This window comes from Sapajus apella, unplaced genomic scaffold (genome assembly GCF_009761245.1).
Source record: "Sapajus apella isolate SASKATOON/1434 unplaced genomic scaffold, GSC_monkey_1.0 scaffold65, whole genome shotgun sequence".
Taxonomy (NCBI): Eukaryota; Metazoa; Chordata; class Mammalia; order Primates; family Cebidae; genus Sapajus; species Sapajus apella.
Window position 1 is genome coordinate 4,428,687 of NW_022437005.1, and position 22,865 is coordinate 4,451,551.

The following is a 22,865-nucleotide window of genomic DNA, read 5'->3' on the forward strand; positions in this document are numbered from 1 at the left end:
CTGAGGACACTGGGTCTGAGGGTCATGGCAAGTCTAAGCTGGCTTTGTCAGGTGAAACTCCACTTCCCAAGGGCAGGCAGTGGTCTGCTGCAGCCCTGGCTCACCCTGCTGGGGTGTGGGTATTTGTTCAAGCCCCTGCCAGGACAGAGACAACTTGTTCATTTCCGGAGCTCTGCCACACAGCGGCACAGGCCACCAGCCGCACTCACAAACCTCAGGCCCTCCAGGGTGGGGGGGCCGCAGTCAACACGTCTGGCTGTCAGGTGTCGCAAGCCCTGCTCCCTTATCCTGCCCGGTGGGCACTGAGGTCCTGGAGGTAACGGGGAAAAGTGCTTGGGTCTTCGGAAGCAGCGATCTCAGCCCCATGCTACGCAGAGCTGCAGAGGCCCTGCCTTCAAAGCAGCTGAGGCCCACACCTGCTCTCTCCCTGAGGGCAGCCCCCCTGGGTTCTTCATTTTGAGCCCAACAGCCGGTGTGGAAGCCCCAGCAGAAGACCAGACGAGACTGCAGCACCGGGCACCAACGTTGGTTTTAATGGCATCAACACCCAGGAGGTTGCACGTCAGTTCTGGTTGGCAATGTCTAGGGGTGAGGGGCTGTGGCCTCCGGTCGGCCCCACAGCCTGAGAACTCACTGCCCGGACTCCCCGCCTCCCGCCCCACTGAAAAAAGACAACAATTGCACTAACAGACAGACCCCAGAGCGCCCGGCCTCCCACACACCCCCGGGCTGTCAGAGTCATCGAGGGCTTTGGCGTCACTCGGCGGTGGCCCGGGGCCGTGCCCGGGATAGTGTTTATCAAATGTGACACAGGTTCGTTTACAAACTGGGGCTCTGGAAGGTCTACTTCTGTGGTTCTAAGAGACTCTCGTCTCTAATGGCTTCTTGCGGAGCTACCGGAAGTTGGGCCTGGATAACGCTGTAGGTTGGTTGGTTGATTTGTAAGGAATGTGTAAGGCATTTTGGTAAGTTGAACAGTAACTTCTTTTTCCACAGAGGAGACTCAGACAGAGGTGCCCTCCTTTGAGCTGCTGCTGTCCTCCTGTGAACGAAGGCAGGCGGCGTCAGCGGGAGGCTGGGCCAGGAGCCACGGCGGGACCACCTGCCCTCCCTCCCTGGGCCTTCAGTCCCTCCCTGGACTGACACTCTCAAGCCACTCCAGTCCCTCCGAGGACAGCAGCCTCAGACCCCTGGGCTGGGAAACAGGGAGGAGTTGGTGGGAACTGAGAGCTGAGGCGCTGGCTAAGGGGCCCGAGCCAGTGCCAAGTGAGGACCTGGGCCGGCAGTCGGCTCAGACACTCGCTTCCCAGTGAGGGAACCCCAGAAGGGTGGGTGCTGGGCCTGGTGGGCTGGGGCCCTTGTTAGCAAGTCTCTGTCCCCCCACCTCCACCCAGCTCTGCCTCTTCTGGTCCCGCCTCCCCAGGGCTCCCGGCCCCGTGCTTCCAGGAGCTCCGCCTCCTCCCGCCTGCTTCGCGGTTGGGCACGCACTGTCTTTTCCAGCTGTTCCTGCAGCGTCTTCACGGTGTCCTTCTCTCTTGCCAGCTGCTCCTGGGTCATCTTCAGAAGCTCCTGCAGTTTGGCGGCGGCACGCCCCAGGTCACTCGTTAACTTTTTCTCTTTTTCTAGTCTCTCCTGATGGTCAGAAGGTTGACGGGGGTCAGCCTTTGAGTGGCACCAACAGGAGGGCCACCCCAGCTATGCCCATGGGACCTGGACACCAGGGGGCTGGAACCCTCTAGGGGCATAGGGAAGGCAACTCCTGGTCATCCAGAGACAGGTGCGGACGACAGGGAAACCGCCCGTGCTGACCGTCAGGGCTGGGTCCTGCTGCTCTCAGCACTGCCAGGAGAACTTCCTGGGGAGGGAGCAGTCTACTCTGTACCGTCCAAGGCAGCACAGGAGACGCGCCTGACCACCGAGCGCAGGACATGTGGCTGAGGAATGCACTTGGTTCTACATGATTTGCATTTCAACAGTCACCCAGACTAATGGCTGCCATGTGACCGACCATGTGACACTGCAGGGCTAGAAGCCCCCACCCCAGCCCCGGGTAGTGACAAGGGGAAGCCAGTGCCCTCGGATGGCTCTCCCCTTCCTGCCCCCTTTCCAAGGCCAAGAGTGGCCCCAGCCCCAGGGCAGACCCTGGGGTGTGTGTGACCCCGCCCCAGCCCCTGCCTGCCTTCAGCTGTGAGGCCTCCTCTGTTTCTGAAGACTCCAGGGGGCCGGCTGTGCGGAGCTTCTCCAACTCTTCTTGTAACCGACATGCCGAGGTCTGAGCCTTGCCAGATAAGGAAGTGGGGTCTGGGTGAGACACCTTACAAACTGCTGAGCTGTCAAGCTGTCCCACCAAGCATGACTGGGGACCAGGGGGCACCCCCCCAGCCTGATGGGGCAACAGCTCTATCCTGTAGCTGGAGTGGTGGGCTGGACCCCCAAGTTCAAGGAAGCCAGGGACTGACCCCAGCCCCAGGCCAAGACTCCTTAGAGATGCAGACCACCCACAGGGCTCCCAAAGCACCTCCAGCCTGTGTTCCACCTGACCAGACCCCACCCACTGCTGCCCAGAAGGCCCAGACCCAGCCCAGGTGCTGCTGGGCACAGCCAAGGGGGGCAGGGCCAACCCACTCATTCCCTGGAGACTCAGGGCCCAAGGGCTGATGGGGGCTGAGAGCCACCAGGCAGGGCCTGACCTCCTCAAACTCGGCTGTGAGCTTCTGTCGCTGCGTCTGCTCGTCCTCCAGGATGGCTTCTGTCCGCTCCAGCTGCATCTTCAGCTGTGCAAACACCACAGACATAACCCGGCTGCCCGGCGAGGAACCCTCCGGGGACCCTGGGTTCCAGTGCAGGTCCCGCTCTCTAGCTGCTTACAGCTCCCCCTTTCCCTGTCCCAACACTCCCCTCGCTGGGGAGAGGGCATCTCAGCCCCTGGTACAAACTCGGGTGTGGCTGAGGAGCAGCTGATGAGGCCTCTGCAACCTCAGGAGCCTCTAATGAGACTCACAGGACAAGAAAGATGTCTCCGAGCCCTGGCCCCACAACGATGGCCCCCTAGCAGCCACACCACGGCCACCCGGGCACAGGCTCTGCCTCTTGGTGGCTATTGCTGGCTCCAAACTCTGGAGAGCGGATGTCCTGCTAGTGGCATCCCAGCTGGGGCTGCAGTGGACGACAGTCCCTCTTGGTGGCTGCAGACCCTGACTAGGACTGCTCCCCCAGCCCTGTAGGTGCAGACCCCAAATCGTGGACTCCCTTCTCAAGTCCCACCTCCCCCCACTCCTCCAGCCTCTCCACCTGGCTGCCTACCTGTCCCGTGCTCTCTGTGTCTTTCTCAGAACCTGGGTGACCCGTGTGGGGTGAGGTGGGGCGGGGAGGGGAAGCAGGGGAGGCCAGGGCAGCCAGTGCAGAGTCTGGTCAGAACAAAGGCAGCAGGCCCTGCACTCTTCCCGGGGTTGGTGATGTGTCTGGGGACCGGCTCACCGCCCTAACCTGAACAGGGTCCTGCTCGGCTGGGGATGCCTCTGGGGAGGAAGCCGGCGCCGCAGCTATGTCACCATCCTCTACGTGGGTCTTCATTTCACTCAACTGCTGCCTGACCTGGAACAGGGAGGGGTGGGTTTGCAAATGCATGGCCAGTTGCACACGCACCATGCTCACTCTTGCAAGGACCCCCCTCGGAGGACCGTGGCTGCTTTCAACAGCCAAGCCCCTTTAGGGGACCTGGCTTGGTAACTGTGACCTATATCTGGGTCCCCAACCCCTCAAATCTGAGCCAAACCAAGGTCACCAAGCCTCTGGGCTAATGAGACCCATGTGCTCTGCTCCAAGGTCAACCAGAGCGGAGCCCTCCCTGGGAGTGAGGTGACACCCCTGACGGCATGGCCCACAGAGCTAACGAATCTGAGTGGAACAGAGGGGTGGCCGCAACCGTCTCCATCCCCCATTTCCCCGCACAGTCCACTGCTCAGAGCCCCTTCTGGGGTCTAGAAAAGATGATGAGATTTTGCCTAACAAGGTCCCCCACCCCTGAGCTCCACCACTGGGGGTGGGTGACGTATCTGGCTGCCCCCAAACCACTGGGCCTGCAAACTGAAGGGCAGTGTCACTCGGTAAGCCCGGGGAGCGGTTCCACTCGGAGACGCAGGTGGGGCCCTTGGCATAAGCTCCCCCGGGAACATGGGTGGTCTCGGGCCCTGGCTCTGAGGGGCCACCCGAGGTACGTGGGACCCCCCACACATCCTTCCCTCCCTCTGAACAGCCCCTCCCAAGGCAAATGCCAAACTGCACAGTTGGAAGACAACAGAAACTATGAGGGATTTTCTCTGCACACCCCCGGCCTGGGCCATGTCCCCTGGGCTTGTCACCCCGACCTCGCTCAGCCAAGGCTTTAGTGAGTGGCTCCTAGACCCAGGAGGGCAGGTGGCCTGGGCAGCACAGCCTCTGGTGTTTTGGGCTAGGTAAGACCTGAATGACCAAGGGAGACCCAGGTGTTGGAAGCGCATGCTGGACTCACTGGCTGCAGGGGGAATGCCAGCCCATTTTTATTTAAAATCTCCCAATTTCTCCCTGTTGACAACGAATTCAAGAATTAAAAAAACACTGCAGATCAAACAGAACATGCCTGCTCATAACACGAGCCTTGGGGCAGTACCAGATCTGGTGAGGCTGGGTGGAACCTGCCAAGGAGCCGGGACTTGGCACCAGACACCCGAGCTGAACACTAGGAGGGAGACTCAAGAGGCCGCCTGCACAGGCAGAGCTCGTGTGGTTTGCCAATGGGGCTGCTCTCTACACTGGGTACCTGGTACAGGGCCGGGTGTGGAGTGGGTCCTTCCTGCATGCCTGTGGCTTTGACTGATCCGATCTGAGCTGTCACTGAGGTGAGAAAAACCCAGAGAAGGAACAGGACTTGCTGAGAGCCCCAGGGCGATGGGTGGCCAGGCCAGGAGGAAGCCCTAGGCCTCCTGGTCTTGTGACGCTAGGGGTTGCAATGTCTCTGACGCCCCCAGGTGACTAGAGTGGGCTCGTGGGGAGTGCAGATGCCCAGAACTCCTACTGCCTTGAATAAGGGACCAGGGAGCCAGGGGACAGGAAATAGCGTGGGAGCACCTTGGTCCCTGCAGCCACAGGCCCAGCTCAGAGTTTTGGGCAAATGTGCAGGAAGGCCCCCGAAAGCTGGCCCCATGCTGCTCTAGGGGTGACACCGTCCCTTCCCCAGGCTTTATCTTTGGGTGTACGCAAACACATGACTGGCAAATGCATCTCACACGTGCAACACCCAGATCACACTCCTGGCACGGGAACACGGAGGCCACCTACCAGGGCAAGTTCATCGCTCTGTTTCTGGGCTTCGCTCTTGGCTGCATCCAGCTGAGACTGAGATTCTAGGAGAAGCTGCCTCAACTTGGGGAGAAAACAGAGGCGGGTGATGGGGAAAAAAGGAGAAAAGAGAACACTACTCTCCGTGAGTTAGCGCCTAAACATAAAACCTAATACATCCACTGAACCAAAACCCTGAGGAGGCTCACAGCACCAGGCTGGCGCAGGGCTCACCAGTCTTCCTACAGCTATGTTTCCTTTTTAAGAACTTAGGAGGGCCGGGTGTGGTGACTCACGCCTATAATCTCAGCACTTTGGGAGGCTGAGGTGGGTGGATCACCTGAGGTCGGGAGTTCAAGACCAGCCTGACCAACATGGTGAAACCCCATCTCTACAAAAAATACAAAAAATTAGCCGGGTGTGATGGCACATGCCTGCAATCTCAGCTACTTGGAAGGCTGAGGCAGGAGAATCGCTTGAACCTGGGAGGCGGAGGTTGCGGTGAGCCGAGATCGTGCCATCGCACTCCAGCCTGGGCAATAAGAGTGAAACTCCATCTCCAAAAAGTAAAAAAATAAAACTTAGGAAGAATGGTGTTCACTGCATACCTGTTTCAGGCCTTCACAAATATTTACTGATTATCTCTTGAGAAAAAGGGCCAAAACTTGGAGATTTTTTTTGTTTTAGAGATGGTCTCATTCTGTCGTCCACACTATCTTGAACTTCTGGGCTCAGGCAATCCTCCTGCCTCAGCCTCCTGAGTAGCTGGGACTACAGGTGCCCACCACTGTGCTGGGCTATTTTTTTTTTTCGGTAGAGATGGGGTCTTGCTATGTTGCCCAAGCTGGTCTCAAATTTCTGGCCTCAAGTGATCCACCTTAGCCTCAAAGTGCTAGGATTACAGGCATGAGCCGCTGTATGTGGCCCAAAAGTTTGAGATTAAACCAGGATTGGGGTACTGGGTTTGTGCTTTCTGCTTCTAAAAGCAGAAAACAGTATCAGAACTAAATCCATTCCCTACCAGATACGACATCAGCAAGACACGCAGAGAATCCCCTTGTGGAGGGGTAACTTAGAATGCCACATGCCTCCCTTGGGGCGGGGCTTGCCTGGCTCTGCCCCCGCCCTGGCTGGGAGGCTGCCTTTTGAAACCCACCCTGAGACACACCTCAAGTCTGACAGCCCACTGAGGAGCCTGCAAGGCTTCGGGCAAATGCCTGAGGACATGGCAATGAGAGCTGCTCCCAAAGGGCTGAGGAGAAGCAGCTCAGGCAGGACCACGGCTCTGCGGGCAGGGGCCGTGCTCCCTGGGGGGCAGACTCACCCCCGCCACCTCCTTGGCGTAGTTCTGGCACTCAGCACTGGCGGCTGCCATGTGCTTTTCCAGCTCCGCCTCCAAATTTGAGGTGTGCTCCCTCACCTGGACAGATACACAGACAAGCTCACGCATGCGCCAGCAGCCTCTCCTCAAAGGACACTAACCCCAGGGAGCACACTGGCCCTGGGTTAGGTGGGGGCTGTCGGGAGACCCCTGAGGCCCATCAGTTACCAAGGGAATGAGAAACTAGTCCGCGGCCAGAGAACCCCTTCCTGAAAGAGGCAGGCTGCACCCCGCACTCCTGGGAGCTGACATGCTCTTGGATTGACCTGTGAAGGTAGCTACCAGGAGTACCTTCTCCAGGACTGCCTGTGGCGTCTGAAGGGGGCAGAGGGGCCACCTTGACTGTGAAGGCCATGGCAGGAGCCCTCTCCACCAGGGCTGAGCAGGTCTGCACAGGGACCAAGGCTGTGTCTCAGGCTCCTCTGAGGTAGTCAATGTCTCTCATTGAGGAAAAGCAGGATGGACAAGATCCCTTGGCTTGGGAGAGAATGCCTCCCTTAAGGCACATGGTCCATGAGGAAGAAATAACTGAAGTGGCCTCTGCAATAATGTCACTTTCAAAGAGTATCCCAGGACAAGAGAAAGAGCTCTCCACGCAGAGCCCCCCTACCTGGTCCGAACTTTCAAGTTCTCCTTTTAGCTTCTCTACAGCCTCTTCGAGATGTTTCACTGTGACCCGTGACTACAAAGCAACGGAAAGGCCCCGTCAGACACGAGCACCTGGGGGTGTCTCCTTCCGAGGCCATCTTGGGACCTGAGCAGCTGTGACCCAACTCAGGAAGCCCCAGGGGTGCCCAGCCCACCCAGCTGGGACAATCACCCTGCCGCCATCTGGCAGTGTCTTCCTAGGTGGAGCTGAGCTGTCACCCTGCAACTGTGTTTCAAAGGGTGCCATGGAAAAGCCCCATCGCAACACACAGGTCTCACAGGTGACAGAGACAATGCTGTCAACTCTACTCTGGGCTTCATGAACTCCACAGCGCCAGGAGGCAGGCGGGACTGCGTACCTTCTGGAGCTCCTCCTCCGCGGCGCCCACCTTGGCCCTCCACACCTGCTCCTCCTCCTCCACACTCTTCTGCAGGTCTCTGAGCATGCCCTCCTGGGGGGAAACCGAGGTAAGGCAGGGCCCCTCCCTCCCGGGACCCAAACCACACAGTGCATCTTCCTGTCCCTGCAGCCCTGTGACCTGCCTTGCTTCCTCCGCTGTGATTTCATGAGTACCACCAGTAGGTGGGGAGGGAAGGCAGCCACTGTCCTGGGAGGGAGGTCCTCAGGCCAGTGTGCCAGTGTGGCCGCAGTGCCACTCAGGGAGATGAGGTCTGGGACCTGCATAGGACCACTAGGATGCTTGTCACTGCTGGGCTTTTCCACCAAGCATGTCAGTGGCCCAGAACAAGGAACACAGAATGGGCCGACCAGAGAGTGGCAGGGCTGGACCTGGCATTGCTCTTAAGAGTCACAAAGAAAGGGGGTTCAACCCAGCAGTCACCAGCCACTTACCCTGTCCTTCCCCTTCCCCTGCTTACAGACCAGTCCCAAACCTTCACCTCGGCCCTATCCTCAGCTTAAGAGAAAATGACGACCTCAGAGGGCGCCACCCATCTCCTTCAGCATGCAGCCAAAGAATGGGGCCCAAAGTCACACGGCCAGTGGGCTTTTCGAAAACACCAAGCCCCCTCCTGCCCTGGTGGACCCGAAGCGCTCCTTCCCGCAGCCTCCCGGGATGCCCGGCTCACAGGTTCCCAGGGCTCACCGTCTCCGCCAGGATGCTGCGATACTGGTCACACTCAGCCTGTAGCGTGCTCTGCGTCTCCTCGGCCTCCCTCAACTTGGAGGCCAGGTCCTGAGAGAGGCAAGAAGAGGTGTTTGGTTAGCCACACATAAAGGTTTTTCTCTTGGCTTCCCACTGAAATGACCTGGGGCAGTCTCCCTTCCTGGGGACAGGGGAGCCCGACAGAGGGCCTTTGCCAGGCAGCCACACTCACCGGGGAGGGCTCTGCGGGAGCTGGCGGCTGCTTCAGCAGCGTGGGGCCTTTCTCTTTAAGCTCCTGCAGCCACTCGGAGTAATTCTGCAATGAAACACACAAGGTGAGACTTGGTGATGTTCCCTGGGATCCGCGAGGTCCCTGGGAACCACCCTCCCTCCTACCTGTTGTGCCAAGATGGAGAGTTCTGGAAGCAGAGCCAGCAGGGCCTCCCTGGTCTGCACCTCAGTCAGGCGGAGCTGCTTCTCTGATTCCTCCTGGGGAACAGGCAGGAGAGAGCAGAAGAGGTTCAGCTTCAGAGGTGGGGGACACCACCCCAGGTCTTTACTGATATGCCCACGTCTCTGCCCCAGGAAGGGCACATCCTCAGCTCTTCAGGGAAGTGACAAGAATCAAAGATGACGAGGCTCCATGGGCTGACCATAAGCAGAGGGGTTACCTGGCCTGTGCCGGGTCCATTTCAAACAGACTATGCTCTGGGCCAGCCCAAGATGGCAGGAGCCCGCTCCTGGGACACCTCCCAGCAGGTACAGAGCCTCCAGCGGCTCTCATTTCCCAAGCTCTCTGGGTATGTGTGTGTGGGAGGGAATTTGGGTGGGGAGGGTTATGTGTGGGAGCCAGGGCAGGAAGAGGGGATGGGAGGACACTCATGCCCCCAATTTTTTGGAATCTGGAGCTGTAATGGCGATGGGGGTGAAGGCAGGGAAGCAGCGCATCTATTGACAGCACCACAGTCAGGAGCTAGTGCCAGCCAGGAAGGGGCGACCCAGAGAGGCTCATCTCCAGCCACCCTGGAGAGGGAGGATCAGCCTTCTTCCTCTGCAGAGGGAGAAGCCCACTCAGAGAAGACAGGAACTTTGCTTGGGGTCACATCTCTCCTGAAGCTTGACTCTATACCCTGTGACAAGGGCCAGACACCCCCTTGGTCCTCCTGGAGGAAGAGCCAGCGGCCTCCATTCAAAGCACAGCAAAGAAAAGGAAACAAAGGGACCTGAAGGAGCCATGAAACAAAGCCTAGGACCATATCGTCCCTGGATAGAGAGCCGGGCCCTCCCACAACCTGAGAGGGTGGCTTCTGGGGTAACAGTCTCTGTCTGCCCCTGCCACCACCTGGACAGGCCTGGCCTGAGACCCAGGGCGACCCCAGGCACTCCACCTGGATCAGAGTGTAACTCCCCTGGGCAGAGTCCTGGAATGTGCATGGATGCTGCTGACCACTGGACACCCTGCCTGAGCGCAGCACCTCTGGTCGGACACACACCTGAGAAGCAGGCCCTTCCCAGCTGGCCAAGTTATCCACAGGTAGGGCCCATGACCCATGTGGACCCCTGACCTCGTGTCCACCACGCAGGTCACTAGTCGTGAGTCAGTGGAGGCCAGAGACCCAGAGGCCGCCTTCTATCTTTATCTGGCTGTGTGACCGTAATCAAGTCAGCAGTTTGACTGTAGCTCTCACTTCACCTCCTGGTGGTCCTCATCTGATACAACCCTCAGGCTTCCTGGGAGTCACTGCAAAGCCCCTGCTGTCGCGACAGACATGCCCGAGAGGGAGGCTGGGAGAAGAGGCCGTTTCATAAGGTAGGAAAACACGTGTGACCTAAAAGCATGGGCGAGGCCTTTAGTTGCGGCTGCTGCTGGCCATTTTCCCTGGTCAGAGCATCCTCACTAGCTCCTGGACAGCCAGTGCCCCAGAGGCAACCGTGGGCCTCAGACACTGGGAGACGTCTTTACACGCCACCTGGACAGCATGGAGCATGCGGCCAACTCTGCCTCTGTTCCCTGAGTGGTCGCTGCAAACAATGTCCTCCCCTCTGTGACTTAAAGACTCCTCATGGGACTGGGCATAGTGGCTCACACCTGTAATCCCAACACTTTGGGGGGCCAAGGCAGGCGGATCACTTGAGGTCAGGAGTTGGAGACCAACTTAGCCAACATGGCAAAACTTTGTCTCTACAAAAAATGCAAACATAAGCTGGGACTGGTGGGGCATGCCTATAGTCCCAGCTACTCAGGAGGCTGAGGCAGGAGAATTGCTTGAACCCAGGAAGCAGAGGTTGCAGTGACTTGAGATCATGCCACTGCACTCTAGCCTGCATGACAGATCAAGACTCTATCTCAAAACAAAACAAAACAAAACAAAAAAGGCTGGGCGCAGTGGCTCACGCCTGTAATCCCAGCACTTTGGAAGGCTGAGGCGGGTGGATCACCTGAGGTTGGGAGTTCGAGACCAGCATGACCAACATGGTAAAACCCCGTCTCTACTAAAAATACAAAATTAGTCAGGTGCGGTGGTGTATGTCTGTAATCCCAGCTATTCAGGAAGCTGATGCAGGAGAATCGCTTGGACGCCGGAGGCAGAGGTTGTGGTGAGCTGAGACCATGCCACTGCACTCCAGCCTGGGCAACAAGAGTGAAACTCAGTCTCAAAACAAAAACAAAAACAAAAACAAAAAAGGGCCAGGCGCAGTGGCTCATGCCTGTAATCCCACCACTGAGGTGGGTAGATCACGAGATCAGGAGTTCAAGACCAGCCTGGCCAACATAGTGAAACTCCATCTCTACTGAAAATACAAAAATTGGCTGGGCATGGTAGTGTGCGCCTGTAATCCCAGCTACTCAGGAGGCTGAGGCAGGAGAATCACTTGAACCCCCGAGGTGGAGGTTGTAGTGAGCTGAGATTGTGCCACTGCACTCCAGCCTGGGTGACAGAACAAGACCTCCTCTCAAAAAAAAAAAAAAAAAAAAAAGAGTCTCCTCATAGAACCCCCAGGGCCATGACCTCAGCCGCCAAAACAGCAAGATTACCCTGACAAACGGCCACACAACAGAAATAACACTAAGAAAGGTCACAAAGGCAGAGCAGCCTCAGGCTCACTCGCCTCCAGGCCCACTCCAGCAGCTCTGCACCCTCAGCCAGACACACCAGCACAAAGCAGCTCATGGGGGACGCCCCCATCCCTCTCTTAGCGAAAGGCTTAAACAATGGAGGGAGAGAGGGCAGGGAAAGAGGTGGTGGGGGAGGCAGATGTAGAGCCAGGGTCTGTTGTGGACTCAGGTGCTCTGAGGCCAAAGCCACTCTGTGGGCACTGAGTGCACTTTGTGCATCCCAGTGCATCTGTGTGTCCTGGTGCATCCGTGCGTCCTGGTGCGTAGGTCTTAGTGCATCTGTGTGTCCGGGTGTGCCTGTGTGTCCTAGTGTGTCTGTACGTCTTAGTGCGCCTGTGTGTCCTACTGCATCTATACGTCTCAGTGCATTTGTGCGTCCTGGTGCACTCTGCGTGGCGGGGGTCTGAGTGTGGCGGGGCTCTGACCTTGGCCTGGGTCAGGGAATGCAGCTTCTCCTTGCAGGTCTGCTCGGCCGTCGCCAGTGCCTCCATGGCCTTCCAGTTCTTCTCCCGGAGGTCCTGGAGGGGACACAGGAGAAAGCTCAGCAGCCCGCGCTGGTCATTCGCTGACATCCTCACAAGCTGCCTAAGATGGTCCCAGCCAGAGCAGGGCCCGGAGACCCTCCTTGATGCCACCCTGACCCAGAGAGGACCTGCCACGGGACAAAACGCCCTTTCCTTGGCTCATGACCATGATGCCTGAACACAAGGCCCGGGTGCCGCAGCCCTGAGGTGGGCGGTGTGGCACAGGGTGGAGAGGTACCACCCTTTCAATGCAGACACCACCAGCCAGTGGGAGGAGGGAGGGCCAGCCTGTGTCCTCAGAGGGAAGAGTTTCCTGCCACCAAAAGGCAATTGCTGAACCTTGGGCCCGCTCTGGCGAAGCCTGGCACAGGGAGGCCTAGGCTGGGGCCTGCCTTGGGAAGCTGCAGCCTCTTCAGGGAGCAACTGGGCCAGCCAGCAAGCCTGGCTTGTGAGAAGGGAGCAGGAGGGTGTGGCCTCGGCCACACCGGGACAGCGGGCACACAACCTGCCCAGCTTCTACACCCTGTCTCCTGGGTCCAGGGTCCCCACTTGGGACGACCATGTGACTCAGACCAGGCCAACAGCACACTCTCCCAACCCCAGGGACGACTCCACACTTAAGCAAGTGGCGCAGGCTGATCCACAGGGAGTCAGCCCTGGGTCTTTGGTGCAACTCCGGGGTGAGCAGAAGCACCCCTCACACCCTGGACCCCCATAGCAAAATGGGGTATAGAGACACAAGCTCGGCCCTCCCCTGAGTCCGGGGTGGGTGCCACACAGCAAACCTTTCCCGGTCCCACCAGTGCGGCCCTGGCCGGGCCGTCCCCTGCTGTGCCTGCTACACTCACATTGTTCTTTGCTTTCTGCTGCTCGACAGCCTCCCTGAGCTCGGTGGCCTCCTTCTCCAGACCCGACACCTGGGACTCCAGCTCCTTCAGGCTGAGGGAATACAGTGAGGTCACTGTCCAGGCTCCAAGGGGCTACGGTCCCCAAAGATCCCACCTGAGGCCCCACCCAAGGAGAAGCACCTTTGAGGCCAAGCCATCTGGCCAGGGACAGTCCCCTCTGGCTGCCCCCACCTCACCCAGCACGAGCTCCCAGGGAAGCCTGAGCAGCTCCCAAGCCCCCTCCCCTCCCACCCATCCAGAGCTATCACCAAAGTCCCACTTGGGGACACTGAAGAGTTGGGTTTTTAGGAGAAGCAGAAGCATGACCCTGCCCTCGGAGCTCTCCTGGGACACTCACAGCTTTTCCCGCCACTCCCCACATCATGTGACAGCCTCCTCCAGCAAACTGCCCCAAGAGGGTCCCCAAAAGAATGAGACCCTGATGAAGAAGCATCAGCAGACCACTGGCAAGGACACACCGACAATCACGCCCTTGGTGGCCACTGCCCGAGTTCCAGAATATTTGGGACTGAACCACTCCCCTCTACTCCAGAGCAGTGTGGGCCCGCCCACAAACAACTTTCAGATCAACTGTCTGAGAAGGAAATACAACAACCAATTTCTGCCAAACACATCTCCATGATGCAAAAAAAAATTCAAATTGATGCTATTTGCAGCACGAGTTGATTATCCTAGTAATATGCTATGTGCCCCAAGAAACTGATCTTAAAATACAAGGGCAAAACCACCTCTCTACCCCAACAACCACCACCAGAAGAAACACCTGGCCCATGCTTTTTGAGAAAGGAAAGTGGACAATATATGGTTGTGGGTCATTCTGGGCCCTCAGGGTGGCTGGCTACCTTTCCCAGTCCCCAAGCCGCAGAGAGCTGTCTCTGCTGAGAAGCACACGGGGAGGTGCTTCTTTGATGATGAGGGCCAGGACAAGGGAACCTTCTGAGCTGGTGGCCTAGGACGCATCTGACAGCGTGTGATGGAATGCAAGACACCCTCCATGCATCCCCCACATGCTGCTGCGTGGACCCCTGGCCACGGCAGCCAGGACCTGCCTCCCGAGCCTGTGGGCATGTGCTATGGGATGCAAGCCCCAGAAGTGACTGTCACAAGAACTCCGGCCCCTGACTTGAGCCACCCCACCCAGGTGTTGGCTCCAGCCTTAGCAACAGCAAACAAACACTCCCCGAGCATGGCCTGGCGCTGGTGCTGCTGACACGGAGGGAAAACAAGGTTTGGCCAGCAGTGAAGTCACCTCACAGATGGAGGAAAATCACCCTGAGACGCTGCCAGCTCTGTCCCGACGCCTCAAACCTGTGCTCCAGCAGCAGGCCTGGGTTCGCCATGCTGGGTTGCACAACCATTTTTCCTGTTAGACTTACTGACCTCAGCCCTTAAAATCCCTTGCTTGTGGACACAGAAACTCTGACCAGTCAGTCCCTCCCCACAGAGAGATGGAAGGGTGGATGGACGGACAGACAGCAGGTGAGAGGGGGTGCTCCCACCCCGGCTCTGGCTCCTCGAGTGTGATCATGGAGCTCTTTCCTACCCAGGTCTGTCCCCTGTCCTCTAAATCACCGGGAGGGTGGGAGAGGGAAGGGATCCTCTGTAAACGGCTCTTCTGCAGAGGACCTGAGCACCCTCCTGAAAACTCCGGCCCCCGCATGTCTTCGGGTGACCCTGGTGCTGAGGCTCAAGTGAGCAGGCAGGGTGCTCCCCAGCTTACCGAGTCTGCTGCTGGTCAGCCTCCGCCGCCTGGCTGGCCTGGAATGAGAGAAAAAGCTCCTTGGTCTCCAGGGGACTCACCTCATGCAGCGGGGCTAGTCTACCCATTACCTGCTGGATGGGGTTCCCTCTCCTCCCTATGGCCGCAGGCAGGAGGCTGACCTGGGTGTCCTGGGCGTCCCGTGTCTGGCCTGCCTCCAGCAGGGCCTCGATGGACCGGATTCTCTCTGTGAGCTGGGAGTTCTCCGTCCTGGCCTCTTGGAGCTGCCCGTGGAGGCCACTGAGCTCCTCGCATTTGCTGCGCACCTCTGCCTCGGAGGACTGTAACTTGCTGTGCAGCTCTGGTGCAGGGGAGGAAAAAGGAGCTAAGCGAAGAGGCTAGAAACCCTGCGGGGGGAATGCGCTGACTGCTGCCCTCTTACACTTGTGGGGCACTGGCGGCTTCCTCCTTCCTCCTCCATGTGCCTGGGGCTCTTAAGGCATCATACTGACCACCGGGGACTCTTGTTAGCTGTTCAAGAAAGTGCCACTCTGGCATCATGCCTGAGAACCGTCAGGGTAGAATGTAATGCTGTCAGCCACTCATGAGAAAACTGTGAAGACTAGAAATGGACTCCAGCTGGGGCTTTTAAAGATTCATCTTCTAGAAGACTCTGGCTCCTACCAGCTAGGACCAGAAGTTCTTTAGAAAGTGACTAAGTGGACCCCACTGGCCACACCTCCCTCAACTCCCTGACTGGGTGCCCCCCCACACCCAAAACCTTTTCTCAGTGGTTGTCAAGAAAGGCCAGGGGGTGACTTTTCTGCCCTGGGGCCCTTTCTCCCCTTGAGGTGCCCTCCTTCCTAGGTGACACGCTCAGAGTCCCGTGGGTTTGCCATCCTCGTGCCTCTGAGACTGCACTCTCCTCAACCCCAGGCTCTGCCACCTGCCACTGCTAAATGAAGCTCTACTTAGACAAGGCAAACGCAGCATCCTGACCTCCCAGACTCCTCATCGTCCTCCCTCACTCACTGCCGAAGCCCGTGAGGCCACACCAGCCATCTGCCAAGGCGCCCTCACCAGCAGCTCTGCGGCCACCTGGGCCCTGCCCTGTTGCCTGGGGCCTCGACAGCTGCAAGGCCTCAGCCCTGGTCTTCCTGGGCCACTCCTGCCCCTCTGGTCTGTTCTCCACCCAGTGCCAGTGTCCAGAAGCGCATGAGAGGATTTCATTCCCTGTCCCCAGCGCTCTGTCACACTTTCCACAGTGCTCAAGATCCTTAGAGGGAGGGTGACCTGGCCCTGCCCTACACCAGCCTTCTCCCTCCGGCCATGCTTGTTAGCCCATTTCTCACACAGGCCGAGTCAGTTCATCCTCACCGCTGGGCCCTGTGCTGGTCTCCGCATGCACTCCGCTCCTGCCTCAGACAGCCCTCCAGGATCACCCAATCTAAAGCTACACCCAGCTCTCTGGAGCAGGGGCTGGTAAGCTGGGGCTGTGCCTCCCAACCTCCGTTTTTTTAAGTGACAACAATGAAGCTTTCTTTGAACTCAAGCAGGCCCCTCTGTTCACTGGTGTTAATGGGCAATTTTACCCACTGTGGTAGAGACTGGCCAGAAGCATTCACCATCCATCCCTTCACAGAAACAGCTGCTGACCCTGTCCTGAACACAGTCGCTGTGTGAGGGTCCTGTGGTGTAACGCTGTCCTTGCAGGTGACTCTGCTGTGCAGCCCCCAGTCCAGCCCAGCCTGGGCACCCATGGCGGTGCTTGGCCTGGGGAGTAACTTGGGAAGCACCGGTGAGCCAAGGGCCTCGGGCCTCTCACTGGCACCTTTGGCCCCCTTTCTCCAGGGGCTCTTGGCCCCCATCCCTGTCACACTTTCTATGATCAACTGTGGTGCAAGGGAACCACAGGCTTGTAAATCCCGCCTGGCCTCTTGGGTTGACTGAGCTGGGAGAGTAGAAAGGCCCTGAACACATGTTTAGATGAGATGCCTCAGTACCTCCTTGGCTCACCCACAGCCAGTGGGGACCCAGGTTTGGGAAGGAGGTGGTGCCTTCCACCCCCATAGGTCCTGCCCCCCACACCAGGCCCTTACAGGCCTTGCCTCCACTTCTAGGCCCTGTAGGCCCTGCACTCACAGGCTCCACCCCTACATCCCTGGCAGCACCTACAGGTTGGCTGCATCCCCCCACCCACCCCTCACTGGTCCTCTGACCAGGAATAATCTCCTGCTCTTTGACTTTCTGAGGGGCAGTCAGGGGATCTGTGCTGCCCTCACTCCAACAGGTCTAACCCACTTTGGCACTGCCCGTGGGGCTGGGCCGGCGGGCAGACCCTGCACCCTGCACTGACCCTGGGCCCCCCTGCTGCCACCCTCACCGGCCATCTGCTGCTGCTGCTCCTGGGCCTTCTCAGCGTCTGCCCGGAGGCTGGCATGGCTGTCCTGCGTGCGACACAGCTCCCGGCTGACCTCGTCCAGGCGCTTCTGCAGGGCCTCCTCGCTCTCCCTGTGGGACGCCTGGGGACAGGCGGGGGGGTGAGGACGTGGAAGGACCAGGCCCTCATCGGCTCTGCGGTGGAGGCGAACAGAGATCTTTACCCCACCAAAGCCCTGTGCAGTCTCTGGTTCATGCGGGAAGGAAATGTATCCTCGAATCTGCAGAGGGTTCACCTCAGCCAGCACCCTTTCAAGGAGAGAACACAGCTGCCATGGACCCACACTCACTTCCCAGTTCTTTTCTGAGTCCCCATTTTTACATTCTCAAGTGATTCATAAAGACGTGCTTACTGCAAGAGTCCAAAGATACCAATTCAGAGTAAACTGGCGACATTTCCCAATGCAGTCCTCAATTCCTCTTCCAGAGGCAGGCAGCTTGGCGGGTCTCCCCGCTGCAGCTCCATGCATCTCTCACAGACAGAAACACACACACACACACACGCACACACACACACACTGCACCACTGCGATCACGTTCCAGGGTAGTGCTCTTAGTTCTTCAGTTAATATTAGGTTGAACCCCATGAAACTGTCAGTGTTCGACCATTTTTACCTACAAAAATGGCAATTTGACATGGTTCTAAAGTATCTGAGTCATTTCCTCATTCGGGGCAGAGAGGTCCACTGCGCCCTTGTTTAGGTGCCACACAGAGCTCTGTTTGCCCAGTTACTAGCTCAGCGCCAGGCCGGCTGCTGTCAACTCTGGCAGTCCCAACTGATGCTCCCCAGGACACCCTCGTCCACCTGTAAAGGATTCCCACAAACTCGGTGGAAGTGCTGGCCAAGGCCTCCATTTAACCAGCCCTCTGGAGCTCAGTTCTTCAAAAAGCTCGACTACTGATTATTCTCTAACAAGCTTGTCTCAGGGCAGAACCAGGTAGGAGGAGGGGCATCCACAGATGAGCGCTGTTGATGAGGAGGCTCTGCGTTACCCTCATCCGTGCCTTTACCAGGCTGATCCCATCCACATCTGCTCTCATTTTCTTTTAGGGCAATGGCTGCAAGCCCTGGTAACTGCTCAGGTGAGCACCATCCGGGCAGAGGCACAGCTGGAGCCAGCGAAGCCATCGCCAAGGATGCGGCCACCAGGCCGTGGTTCACATGTGCTGTGCAGTGAACGCTGGGGGTGGCTTTAGGATGGGCAGTGCTTTCCACATTAGAATGTAGCAGGGGATGATTCAGTTCAAGCTCCAAGGGAAGAAAGGAAAGAAAGGAACGACTACAAGCTGCTCCCAGAACTCACACCTGCTCCTCCTCTGCCAAGTGTCTCGGGCAGGAGCCTGCCTTGCACCCACTGGCTCCAACACCCTCACACCTGTGCCTCGACTCAGACACTTAGGGCAGGGTCATTGCACAACTGTGAGAAAACACTCCAGCTGCTGCTGCTTTTTTTCTTTAAGAAAAGAGACTCCAGCTCAGACTGCAGGGAGACTGACCACACATGTTCCTCTGTTTGTTACCAACATTAGTTAGAACACTGGTTCCAGCGACAAGCAAACAAAAACCCACCCACCTTTAGGAACCCAAAACAAAATCTGTAATGGAATCCACGTGCCTCCATCTTAAGACCTGAGATAACAACTGTCTTTGCCTTGAAGAGAATGTCATTAGCACAACCAATCACACTGAACAATTTCAGAAGCGGGTCCCCTGGCTGGGCGGGCCAGCTGGGGACTTTTATAAGACCCTCCTAGATTTCTAAAACTCAGTACTTCCAGAGGGGTGTCATCAGCACCTTCAATGGGTACTTTCTTCCAAGCAGGCCCCAAGAGGCTGTCAGGGGAGAGACAAGCCTGGAGCGCTGGCATCAGGGAGATGCCCTGCCCCCTCATTGCACAGGCCCCCCGCCCTCATCCCTGCAGAGCTGGTTGGCAGTGAAGGGGCCTCAGTGAAGGAAGGACAGTCACAGTATGGAAAGAGTTCCATTTTCACGTCAGCAAAAAAGAGACACACTTTCTACAACCTCAACCACCAGTCTAACCTGGAGATTTCTTGAATGAAATTTTGCAAAGTTCATGTCCATTAAGCTCTTTTTCTGCAAGGCATTGATCTAAGTCCTAGGCACTCTGTGGGAAACAGCATGTCCCACAGTCACCCTGCAGGACAGCTCCTATTGTCCTGCCCATAGTATAGATGGGGAAACTGAGGCTCCGAAATAACTTGCTAGGAGGTGGCAGAGCCAGGACCTGAACCCGGCAGCTGGCACCAAGGGCTTCACTGTCAACCAAAGAAGGGACAGGCACAGAATCTTTGGTGTCGGGCTGCAGAGCAGAGAATCCTGTGCCCAGCCCCAGGCTGTGGACAAGCGCCCTGAGGCTGGAGAGGGCAGGAGAAACTGGGAGCCTGTGGGCCCTGGCTGGATCCTTCATAGAATGACACGTGATGGTGACACACCGAGCACAGGTCCATGCCCAGACGGGCCACAACCATCCGGGAGCCTTTAAAACTTAACCATAGGCAGGCCTACCCCACAGCTTCTCATCTTCTCACTGTTCTGGGTTGGTCTGGTTTACATGGCCATCAGAAAGCACCAAATGATCCAACTCAATTCCACCCCAATTCTAACTCTGTTTCTTTGTCCACGTTCTCTTTTAGTCCAAATATCGCTCTTAGAATTTCCTGTCTGTTCTAGTTCCTTCCAAGAGGCAGCACTAATGCCCCCACACACTACAGCCTGGTTTCAATGGTGGGGCAGAAAAAAGGCCCAAAGCCCCTGGGGTCACTGGGGTCTCATTATCCTGGAAAGTTAAGCCCAAAGTGGGCGTGACCTCAAGGTGCCTCATGCCTAGGGTAACAGCCCTACTTGGGGTCCACCTGCCCAACATGGGCTAGGTGGAAAGTCATCAGGCAAGGCCTCTGGGCTGGGAAAACAAGCTACATGCTGCCCAGTGCTCTCTGGGGACAGGAGGACAATCTTCCTCCCTCTGAAGGAGAACAGGCACCCTCCTGGGAAAACAGGCCTCAGGCCACACCCAGAGCTGAGAAAGAAGAAATCCCACCTGGCCTTGAAGGCAGAGGCTGCATCCACAGCCTGTGGGCTCAGCTGGCTTCTCCAGAGCTGCAGGACCACAGTGGGGGCAAGTATGGGAAGAAAAACACGGCTCCAGAGTGAGACTGGGGGTTCAAATCCTGCCTCTGCCATGTCCTGGCTGTGTGAACTTAAGATAGGTGCTGAACTTCTCCGTGTCTCAAACTCCCTTATGGGTAAAAACGCAGATGCTACCAGTGCCTACCTCACAGAGTTACAAGGAGAAATGTACGAGTTAATACTTGTAAAATGCTCAGAACAGCGCTTAGCGCACAGAAAGCACCCACTTGATGCCAGCTATCGCTACTACCAACAAGACCAAATGAGGAGTTCAAGCCTCAGCCCTGCAGACACTGCCATCTGTCCCAGTCGAGGCTAGAGGTGGGTGCCCAGTGTGGCAGGGCCAGCCTGGGCCCAACCTCGCTATGCAGACAGGCTTGCTGGGCTGTGAACGGGGCATTGAGGTGGCCACCACCCTGACTCACCTGCAGCTGCAGGACCTGCTTCTCGAAGGCAGCTGCCTTGGCTTCCAGAGCTTTCCGCTGCTGCTCATCTTGCCGCGCAGCCTCCGACTTCTCCACCAGCTCTTTGCTGACCTTGCTGAGTTCCTGCCGGAGCTTGGCCAGCTCCGCGTTCTGCCTGCAAGACAGTCACCAGCCCGACTGATGGAAAGCAGAGGGTGATCAGATCGGCGGTCCGAGCCTTCCCCCCAGAACTCCAGCTCTCTTGTAAATAGTTACCCAAGTCTTGAAGCCATTACCAAAGACACTTTTGCATTATCAGCTGTGGGGTTTTGGCATGTTTTGTTAAAGACATTGTTTTACCCACATAGTGCATGAAACTAGAGACAGCATAGAGTAAATGTGCACTAAAGCATCGAGGGGAGCCCCTCCCAGAAACAGCCAAAAATTCACAGAAAAAGGCAACACACTGTTCTGGGTGCAAACCAGGCCTGAGATGAAGATCCACCCACTTTGACCCCCTACAGGCCCGCAGGCAGCAGCCCAGAGTCCGCGAGGCCCCTCACTGGCCAACTGGACCAGAGCCAGGCTGGGGAGGCTGCCCGAAGCCAGAGCCTGAGGTGCTTACAAAACAAACCCTTCGGACTGCACTTCAAAAGCTGGGTCTCAGGAGCTGGGAGGAATGTTCCAGAGTTACAGGAGACTTGAAGGAAAAGGAGGCAGCTGGAGGCCTGCCTTTCCAGTGTGAGGCGTGTGATCAGGATGCCACTCCCTCACTAGCAGATGCTGCCTCAAGGCCAAGGACTGAGTGTCCAGCCAAGGGACACCACCAGACAAGACTGTCCCAAACCCTGGGACGAAGCACCAGGCCAGGCGGAGCTGGGACACCTGAGGGACACCACCAGACAAGACTGTCCCAAACCCTGGGACGCAGCACCAGGCTAGACGGAGCTGGGACATCTGGCTGAGGCTAGCTTCGCTCTGCTGCCTGGCGGGTGGTGGTCCCACCTCTCTGACTCAGGGGCTGCCTCAACTGTACTGGGGAGGCTGCACCACAGCCCGCTGCGGGGCCATCAGTTCTATGCTTCACATGGCCAGGATTCAAGCGACCTGGGAGGGTGGTGGGAGGCCGGGTGGTGCCCTCGAGATGGACTAGAAGCTCTGAAGTGGGCCTGGGAAAACACATCCCACTGCTGAGAGCCACCCACCAGCCAGACTTTCTGGACTAGCAGGGCCACTGCCTTTGCATGACAAGTCTCCTGGCTTCAGAGACTTCCCCAGCAAGGGGGCCACAGCAGACCCTATAACACCAGAGCGTTTCTCAGTCCCCCCATTTGCCTTCTGCTGTGGCTTCTGAGGAAACGGCAGCCACAAGCCTCCAAGCAGCCACCGGGTCAGGAAAGGGAAGATGTGTGCACACGCATACCAGAGGAAGCCATAGCCAAAACAGACACACGGCCCGGCTCCCCTCCCCGTCCCGCTCCCCTCCTCCTCCCCGTCCCGCTCCCATGCTGGGCTTCCCCCAACTCAACTCCCAGCACAAGGACTGAGAGTGCCAGTGCGCTCTGATGTCAGCCTTTCTCTTGCTGAGAGCAGAGGCTCTGGGGTAACACAGAGGTCTGCCAAGTCCCTGCAGGACACTTCAGGCCCAGAGAAGGCAAAGAAATGCTCAGGCCCAGGACTACCAAAGACACCCCGGTGGGTTTCTTGAGGGCCACTGCTGAGGGTGGAATGCTCCAATCAGGAAGCGGAAGTGCGCTTCCTGTACGTCACCCCAGAGGGAAAGTGCATGCTCCGGCTCCCTCGCTGTGGGCTCCAGTGCTTCAGCGACTCAGAGACAACACTGAGATGACAGCCCCGCGAGGCGGGTGGGGCCTGTGTGCTGGAAACTCTTCCTGGCACCAGCGCATCTGAGGCAAGAGTGCTGCAGGGCAGGAGGCCATGCTCCAGGGCAGTCGAGGCCCACCTCCGGCCACCGCAGGAACGCTGGGCCACCTTTTGGAAGACCCAGACAGGGGATGCAGGGCTGGAGTGGCTCCGCGTGGGGAGAAAGTGGAGCTGCACAGGCAGCCCCCGGCACACATGGAGGGCCCGTGCCTGGCTCTCACGCCAGCTGCCCCGGCCGCAGCCTTGTGCAGCCTTCCTGGCTCCAGAGCCCTTGGGGAGGTGCCGAGG

General features: G+C 57.8%; 1 protein-coding gene across 20 annotated transcripts in view; it reads right to left on the reverse strand.

The window, feature by feature from the left end:
• Positions 1-510: 510 nt before the first annotated feature.
• Positions 511-22,865, reverse strand: part of RRBP1 (ribosome binding protein 1) — a 69,006-nt gene continuing 46,651 nt past the window's right edge. For 17 of the 20 annotated variants that reach the window (XM_032248070.1, XM_032248067.1, XM_032248065.1 and 14 more), the window contains 18 exons: positions 20,715-20,868; positions 17,084-17,222; positions 14,883-15,061; positions 14,722-14,759; positions 12,942-13,032; positions 11,995-12,087; positions 8,848-8,940; positions 8,684-8,767; positions 8,452-8,541; positions 7,705-7,797; positions 7,308-7,379; positions 6,641-6,736; positions 5,317-5,400; positions 3,478-3,594; positions 2,691-2,774; positions 2,180-2,278; positions 1,489-1,632; positions 511-1,042 (listed from right to left, as the gene is read on the reverse strand). In XM_032248070.1, coding sequence (XP_032103961.1) covers positions 1,004-1,042; positions 1,489-1,632; positions 2,180-2,278; positions 2,691-2,774; positions 3,478-3,594; positions 5,317-5,400; positions 6,641-6,736; positions 7,308-7,379; positions 7,705-7,797; positions 8,452-8,541; positions 8,684-8,767; positions 8,848-8,940; positions 11,995-12,087; positions 12,942-13,032; positions 14,722-14,759; positions 14,883-15,061; positions 17,084-17,222; positions 20,715-20,868 — 1,789 coding nt within the window. In that variant the 3' untranslated portion in view covers positions 511-1,003. The remainder of the gene's footprint in view (positions 1,043-1,488; positions 1,633-2,179; positions 2,279-2,690; positions 2,775-3,477; positions 3,595-5,316; positions 5,401-6,640; positions 6,737-7,307; positions 7,380-7,704; positions 7,798-8,451; positions 8,542-8,683; positions 8,768-8,847; positions 8,941-11,994; positions 12,088-12,941; positions 13,033-14,721; positions 14,760-14,882; positions 15,062-17,083; positions 17,223-20,714; positions 20,869-22,865) is intronic. The other 3 variants (XM_032248054.1, XM_032248052.1, XM_032248062.1) reach the window with 2 other exon arrangements.